At 47.9% G+C, this 8,694-nt stretch overlaps 1 protein-coding gene across 1 annotated transcript; it reads right to left on the bottom strand.

The window, feature by feature from the left end:
- Positions 1-1,610: 1,610 nt before the first annotated feature.
- Positions 1,611-6,331, bottom strand: S1PR1 (sphingosine-1-phosphate receptor 1). The gene is made up of 2 exons (XM_043460507.1): positions 5,972-6,331; positions 1,611-4,320 (listed from the first exon to the last, which is right to left on the bottom strand). Exon 2 carries the CDS (start codon positions 4,157-4,159, stop codon positions 3,011-3,013), a length of 1,149 nt encoding a protein of 382 aa, XP_043316442.1. The 5' UTR covers positions 4,160-4,320; positions 5,972-6,331; the 3' UTR covers positions 1,611-3,010.
- Between the last annotated feature and the right edge of the window lie 2,363 nt (positions 6,332-8,694).

Here is an 8,694-nt window from a genome sequence, read left to right on the forward strand (position 1 = left end):
TTCATCCTCAGTTCTCAAAATATACTGAATTAAAACCAGATACTTCTGGTTGCGATGCAGCCAAGAACTCCTTCATCTTAGCCATTGCCCTTAGCTAGAACTAGGGATCTGACCCACATCTACCAGGGAAACCACAATCCATGACTACCCAGTTGTCTTGGCATGAGCTTCACTGTCTGGAATTTCCAGGAAGAAAGCACTTTAAATCACTGAGGAATGTGCTCACAGGTGGGCAAGCGCGACTGGGCTCCCTGTCACTAATGAGCTCCCCCACTCCACCTCCACTTCCCCACATCGTTTGAGTCACTGCTGTGCTTAAAAAGATAAGTCCAAGGGTACAACCACTTTATCTTCCATAGAAACCCAAAATGGACACGGTTTTCCATTATGTTTGATTCTGTACTGAAAGGTCTGGGAAGTGAGTGTAACATGAACTCATTCCTTCCGCTTCAGCAGACAGATGGATAGAGACATTCCAGTTTGTTTCCAGTCTTTTGTCTTCGGAGCATTTTTGGCATTTCCCTCAGGAAACTGGAGGTTGTGACCTAAGGTTTCCTTAGTGAACATGCTTCTGTTTCCCACAGTTAACCTTACCCAGAAATGACATCTACTCTATTAGGTGAGGTTTTATCTTCATGTCCCAACTGTGTCCTGTGCATATTCAATGACACTTGAAAGCACAAATTCTGAAAGCTAACAATAGCACTGAAGAGCCAAACATGTCAAAATACTTTGATATAATCCCCAATGAAGATGACAATAATATCAAAACAAGAATTAAAAATTCTGTGAGGCTTGCCATTTTATAGTTGGAAAAATTAATGACTATGGATGGTAAAGCTTTCAGACAGTATGAATCAAAATTTTTCAGATAAAAAGTGTATGCTATTCAGCCAAGATTCTACACCTTGTTGTTTTATCGCTATTGAATAGTTGTATATTGTTCAGCTGGTAGACTGGGAGAAGCCAAGACAATCTTCTGAAAGAAATAAGTAATTTAACAGAATCTCCCAAAGCCATACGGCCACCTCCCAAGCATGCTGGTTTGGGCAAGCCAAGAATGTAAACTTCTGTGGATGGGTGTGAACTGATCAAAGTGTCATAATTTAACTTAGATTTACAATGACGTTGTTGTACATCATTTATTTTAAAACGCATGTTTTTAGACAGATTTATTACTCTATTGTTTCTGTTTTCTGTTTTTCGGCCAAGAGGCTTGTGGGATCTTTGCTTCCCGACTAGGGATCGAACTCACACTCCCTGCATTGGAAGGCAAGTTTTAACCCCTGGACCACTGATACTTAATTTAGTTTGGCTTGAATGTCATTTAACTCAAACAATTACATTTACTCGTCAATGTGGTATTTAGAGGTTGGTGGTTTTCATCTCATTCTTTACTACTCTTCAATGTTAACTTATTGAAGTTTCTCTTCCTGAAAAAGAGTGGTTTCTAAACAAACCACACTTTTTTTTTCCACTCTTTCTAGTTTATCAAGATAAAATCCCATGAAGAATAACAGAAATTTGCCTTTAACTTTAATTCTAAAGAGGCACATAGTCAAATAGAATGTCTTACTAATTATTTTTTAAAAATGCTCTTCACCAAAGAATCTTTAAAAAATCAGTTTATTAATGTTTAAAAGTTGATAAAGCTATGTGCAAAACAATCCACATTGTCAGAAACCTATTAAATACTATTTTTTTTTTAAAAAGACATTTCTTGATTTAATTGCACTGGAAACCATACTAAACAGATACCAATATATTTTTATTCTTTGTGACATTTATACACATCTTCAATTAACTATTTAATGTACTGAAAAACTTGTCATGTTCCCTATCAGTTAAAGTAATGCTTTAAGGGCACAAGAGGATGGTATTTTCTGAAGAAATACACATTCAATGGTGTTAACACAGGTTAGGAAAATCCAATAAAATGCTGAAACAAATACATTCAAAGATTACAAAAAGTACTTTTAACACAACAAAATACAGCCATCCTGTTGGTTGAAATGATTCCCACAACACTCTGAAAGAAACATCAACAAAAGTGCCAAAGATAGATGTTGTATTGTTAGATAAACTCGTTAAAAAAAAAACTCTCTTGGTTTACAAAGTCACCCCCCAACCCCGAGTCAGTTTTCACCTTCTTTCGCTTGTTTCTCCTATGACACTAAGGATACTGGCTGATGTCATTTAAATAAATTGGACTTCCTTATGCAGATTTCAGCCACAATGGATACGATACTGCAACACATTTCATTGCAAAGGTTTTTGTTGTTGTTGTTTTTTTAAAGTGACTGCAACTAAATTAAAAAACACTCATCCAGCTTACGTGGAAACTTTGGCCTCAGCAAGTAAAATTGCTTTCCAGCTCCAAACCATCTCCACCACAGTCTACCTGCTGGATGCAGCCTACCTGCTACACATGCTCAAGAAATGGACCATGCCACACCCCCAGCTCTGAATGCCAGGTAGTTAAAACATAAAGTAAGGGTATTCTGAGGAGGGGTGCGAAGGGGAAGGGAGGGTGGGATACCTAGCCTAGTAGGTATGTAGAGCATACCCAGCAAAGCAGAAGTGCACACACTCACTTGCGTTGGAAACTAAAGTGAAAGAAAACATCTCCTCAAAGCTCCCGTCAGAGATGCTTTCACACGGGGACATTAGTCTTTGAGGAGGGGCCAAACGAACCCTTCAGGAGCTTGACAATGCTAGACCTTTGGCTCAGTGCAAAATCAAAGCTCCGGCAAGGGGAGGAAACAGATTCCAGGCGAGGACCCGATCTCCACCCTTCCCAGTGCATTGTTCACAGGAATAAGTCTACCCCACCAACACCAGGCCCTGCCAGACTGTTCTGCGCTCCTCCTCCCTCCCTCTGGCTCCGGACAGCTCCCCCCTGGCCTCAGTGGAGGCACAGAGAGTTGGTTGGTTGTGATTTTTTCTCCCCAACACTGGGGTGGTGGGTGACCATTTAAGAACACTCCCCATGGGTCGGCAGTTTTCACTTTTAGGAAGAAGAGTTGACGTTTCCAGAAGACATAATGGTCTCTGGGTTGTCGCCATCGTCCTTCTGGGGGTGGGAGGAGTTGTCTGACTTACTGCGGCTGAACTCCATGCCCGCGATGATGGGCCGTGTGAATTTGCCCGCGGAGTCTCTGCTGGGGCACTTGCAGCAGGACATGATCCGGACGAAGGCCCGACGCATCTCCTTGTTGGACAAAGTGTAAATGATGGGGTTGGTGCCGGAGTTGAGCACAGCCAACACCAGGAAGTACTCCGTCCTGAAGAGGATGTCACAGGTCTTGACCTTGCAGCCCACGTCGAGCAGAAGCAGGATGAAGAGCGGCGCCCAGCAGGCGATGAAGACGCCCAGGACGATAATCACGGTCTTGAGCAGTGCCAGCGACTTCTCGGAGCTGCGGCTGGCCTTGGACGTGTTCTTGCGGAAGGTCAGGCGGCGGCTGCGAGTCCTGACCAAGGAGTAGATCCTGCAGTAGAGGATGACAATGGAGAGCAGGAGCAGAGTGAAGACGGTGGTGCAGAAGAGGATGTAATGCTTGTGGTAGAGCGGCAGCACAGTGGAGCAGCTGGGCAGCGTGCTGATGCAGTTCCAGCCCATGATGGGCAGGCCCCCCAGGATGAGGGAGATGACCCAGCAGGCACTGATGAGCAGGAAGGAGCGGAACCGGTTGCTCCCATTGTGGAGTTTCATCTTCAGCATGGTGATGTAGCGCTCGATGGCGATGGCCAGGAGGCTGAACACGGAGGCCGAGAGGGCCACAAACATACTCCCTTCCCGCAGAAACCACTGGGCGGGGGTTAGCTTGTAGGTGGTGGCCCCAGACAAGAGCAGGTTGGCTGTGTAGGCCACTCCCGCCAACAGGTCTGAGAGGGCCAGGTTGCCGATAAAATAGTACATGGGTCGGTGGAACTTCTTGGTTTTCCAGATGGTCAGCAAAACAAAGATGTTCTCTAGGATGATAAAGCAGCAGATGAGAATGAACACCACTGAGATCAGTTTAATGCCGTTGTCCTTGTCCGCGCTGATCTTCAGCTTTCCCGTGTAGTTATAATGCCGGACGATGATGTCGTAGTTGACATAGTCGGAGACAGGGCTGTGGAGGGCCTTGACCAGCGGGATGCGGGTGGACCCCATGATGCGCACTGTCCGCAGACACCCGGGGCGGCGCTTCTCCGGATGAACGCTAGAGGGCGAGGCGGAGCGAGGCTTCACAGAGCCGGGGTGGTTCAGGCAGAGAGATCCAGGCTTTTTTGTGAGGGTTTTTTTTGGCTGGAGAGGGCCTCGGAAACCACAGCCTTAAACAAATTACAAAGAGCAGAGAGTCAGGAAAAAAGCCACAGTACACTGGCGTAATTCATTCTAGCGAAGGCATTGCTCCAGTTTTCTTGTTGTTGATTTGTTTAAAGGAAACTTGGGGAGAGCGCAGGGAAAAGGATTTTTTGAAAAACATCAACCTCTCATTTCTTGGGGGGAAAAAAGGAAGAAGGGGGAGAGAGAGAAAGAAGGGGGGGGGGCATTTACCCAAACTGAAAACTCCGACTCGGCAAGACGAAAACGTCCTCTATGCTTACATCCACTCAAATGGAAATGGGAAAACTGGAGGCGTGAGCCCCGTTTACTTCCACTCCTGCCTCCTCAACACACACACACACACACCCCTCCACCTCGCCCAGCGCTGCCCCCACCCCCAACGGGTTTCCAGCTCCAATAGAAAGACTCTCTAAAGCCTTCACCGGCTTCGCAGCGGGCTCACCGCTGGCTCCTGGTCGCACCTTCAAGAGACCAAACCGCCAATGTGAGACGCACACCTCTGTGCTCCGGCACTACCCAGCTAACACCACCTCCTAATTGCCATGCAAGAAGTTAGATCTGCACGAAAATCATTTGACAGCGTAAGTCACTTTTTAGGCTCTATTAATAATCTCTAGGAGCAGGTGTGCTTAGGGTCCGAAGGCGCAGCACCGTGTGGGCAGCCAAGCCCGCCCTGGCCTTGCGGTAAACAGGAAAGCTTTAGCGCCTCCGTGAAGCAACTGCCTTTTCATTCTTCTTCTTCTTCTTTTTTTTTTTTTTTTCCGCGCAAGTCAGTGCAAGAAACTATAAAAGTACTCAGTAAAAATCATTCATAAGCTATTGCAATAAATCCCAGAAGTTTCGTACACCCATTGATTGCAAAAGGAGTATTTTTTAAGTTACTGTGGATATAGCCAAAACACGCATACAAAAAAGAGAAATTAAATTACAAATGCTAAAAATACACGCCACTGCATTTCAAATTCCGAATGCAAAATTACTCTCCAGAAACTCATACAAACAGAAGTCTGGCGGTTCGTTGCTAAGCCAGTTTTATTTACTGCCCTCCCCCAAGACGCTCCTCGTCTCAGAGAACTACAAAATGTGGAGGGAATGAAACATGGCACGTGTAAGCAGAAGTCTCCCCGTAAGTTGTTTAAATGTTTCAGGGTAACATAGCAAATGCGATTAAAGTGGAATTCTCAAGACTACAGCGATTCCCGGGACAGCAGAGGCTGCTCGGCGCCCAGGAGCTCCGCGCTTCCCCCCATCTAATTCCACACCCGGCTCGCTCGCAGGGCAAGTTTAAGCCCTTATCTCATCTCCCGCAGTCTTTGTCTATAGGAGTTCCCAAAATAAGCGCCTTCCCTCCCACTCCGCAGACCCACCGCAGCTTCCTCTATCCCCCAACCCCAGATGGTTCTACAAAGAGGACTAAACCCTTTTCCAAACTTTTTAGTGCGCCCAGAACAATCCGATCCGGCTGGGCGCCTGAGTAGCCCAGAGATGCTTGTTCTCAGCACTCAGAGATGCATGGTTGAAGTGTTTGCTTTGCTTCGCTCCGGTTTGAAAATTTTGTTTCTGCCTCTGAAGACCTCCGGCCGCGATGCTCCCCCGCGCGCCGGGGTCCGCGCCTGCCCAGCGCGCACTCCCTACCTGGCTCAGGCGGGACGCAGCTGCGTTCGCGGAGCTCCGGGTCTGCACTGCGCGCTCGGCATCTTGCTGCTGCCCCGGACTGGCTGCGTCGAGCTCTCAATTTACTCGAGTCGGGGTCCCCTCCCTCCGCAGCCGCACACTCCAATGGCCAGCCAACGCTCTTGCCGTGGCCGGGCAGACCGGTCAGCTGAAGTCGCCGAGCGCCCCGCTGAGGCTGAGTGGCTTCTTTAGGAAGCGATGAGGAGGAGTGCTTGCCTCAAACCCCCACGCCCCTCCGCCCGCGCCTGGGGGGCGCCGGATCTGTGCAGCTGAGACACTGTCCAGGAAAGATCTGCCGCAGAAACACACAGACAAAAAAAGAACCCCTCCTCCCCAAGGGAAGCAAAAAAAGAAGGGGGAAAAAAAAAAGAAAGAAAGGGGGTGGAGCCTGGTGCCCCCTGGACTCTAAATATATAAATCACGGCCCTAGCCCTGCAATCCGCCGCTCCCTGGCGGTGGAGACTGTACTCCCCAGCCTCAGAAAAGAAGGGAGGGGACGCGCTTTTGGAAACTTTTCTCAAGAGTCTTAGGAGACAGAGGACGGCCTGGCGAATCTAGTGCGCCTGTCTGGTCCCCTAACCCCGCAGCCCGTGGGGGATCGGAGTCCGAAGATTGTGGCCGGGCACTCCAGGCCTCCACCCCCACCCCGACCCCAGGGACTCCTGCGGAGACAGGGGGAAACCGGCTCCGCGACCCCGCGAGTCCCGGTCGTGTTCCTGGGGACGAGATGCTGGGAAGGGGTGCCAGAAGGATGGAGGAGACATGCAGCCCGGGTAGAAGAATGGCCTGGGAGGTTCCTCCACTTCAGCTCACCTCCCTCCCTCACCCTCATCCTTCTGCCGCCTCGAAACTTGCGGTCTGGTGGGGCAGAAAGTGGCTTTCGCGGGGCGCACAGTGAAATGGGCCAGCTCGGGGCGAGGTGTTGTGCGGGGGTTCCCCTCAACTGGGCGCAAAATCAGGCCTTGTGTCCCAGATTCAAGCCAGTGGTGAGGTCTGTGAGGAGGTGGGCAGCTGCCGAGGCCCGAGAGTTTAAACAGCTTGGGCAGCTCAGGAGTTTCCAAAGAGGAAGGGCTGCCCGGCGCGGACCAGCCTAGGACCGGCAGCTGCCCAGCCTGAGGCCGGCGCCCTTGTCTGTCTTTCTACCTCGGAGGCCCCGAGCCTCAATGCTCACAACTCGCCCACTGTTTCCTTTCGCTTGCATGCTGCTTCAGAACTTGAGACTGAGAGTCGGCCTTGGTCAGCTCCGCCTGAGTGGTAAACTGAGGGCCCTTCTGCCCTGCCCTTCTTGTAGCTTTGCAAGACGGTTTCCACCCAGTCTCTGGTCTCACTGGCTTCCCATCCAGGCAGATGTGAACGCAAAAGGTCTCCGTTGTGCAGTTTCAATTAACACAGTACAGACACACCCTGTACCTGAATGACTCAGAAGGAGGTTGAATGAATAAACAACTCCTGGCTTCAGGGATCTTATGACTTTGCAAAGGAAAAACAAAAAAAAATCAAATGACAGTTAGTATACAGTTGCACCAAAAGCTCTCATCAACAGCCTTGGGCCCAGCACACACCCTCAAACTCAACAACAGTAAATTCATAAGACAGAGAAACCAAGATAACGGTCCTCTAGAATACATTCTGATTGGGTTTGAGGATGTATTTCTCTTAAAAGGGATGATATATTGAGTCTGCTCAGCACAACATAATGTGTGGACTTGGCAAACTTCACCCCATCCACTAATTTATGAGTTCTTTAAAGGGAAAAGAATTAAAGTAAATGCCACACCCAGACTATATCAGGCATGTGGTAGATTATCCAATTTAACACTACTGCTCTGTGAAGCAAATGTTGTCGGTCATTTTGTTGATGAAGGAAATGTCAGGCCGTTTAAACCACTGTATTTTCGAGCTAATGACTTGCCAAGCTAGGTTTGAAAACTCAAATATTACAGATGCCATGTCAAATGCCTTCAGTAAACAGTTAAAGGGGTTCTGTATGTATACAACTGTCTGACAATGAAAGTCCTTTAAAAGCATGTGCATGACCATCAAGCCTCACACATATTAACACATTTATCCTTACCTTACCTTTGCTTACCATGATCCTACACAAATTAGGTACTGTGTTTTTCTTTGCTTGGATTTGGGTTTTTTTTGGGGGGGGGGCGGCGGGGGGGGCTGTGCCATGCTGCATGTGGGATCTTAATTGCCAACCAGAGATGGAACTCAAATCCCCTGCATTGGAAGCACTGTCTTAACCATTGGACCATAGGGAAGTTCCAGGTTAGGTACTATTAAAATCCTAATTTTACAAAGAAGGAAACTGAGTCCCAAACAAATTAAGCAACTTGGTTAGCGTGGGTGTTGACCATAGACAAGCTGCTGATTTCTTAACCACTACTCCAAACCACCACAATAAACCTCAACCATGTCAAAGAGTTATGTGGGGGAAGTCAGTCCTTTATTCGTGAATACTGTTGGAGGACAACATTCAATACTGATTCAATATTTAGAAGAGCTCAAATACTTTGCAGATGATTACTTAGCAATATTCATCCTTAGTGCACAGCTATGAGATATAAAATGTAGGAGAGCACTCAGGTAAAATTAGAAAGCAGTCACAGTGATTTGCAGCAAAGGCTTCCCTGCCAGTTTGATTCCCACATATGTCTCTTCCCGTCACTCTCATGAGA

Source organism: Cervus canadensis, chromosome 2, assembly GCF_019320065.1.
Source record: "Cervus canadensis isolate Bull #8, Minnesota chromosome 2, ASM1932006v1, whole genome shotgun sequence".
In the NCBI taxonomy this organism is placed as follows: Eukaryota; Metazoa; Chordata; class Mammalia; order Artiodactyla; family Cervidae; genus Cervus; species Cervus canadensis.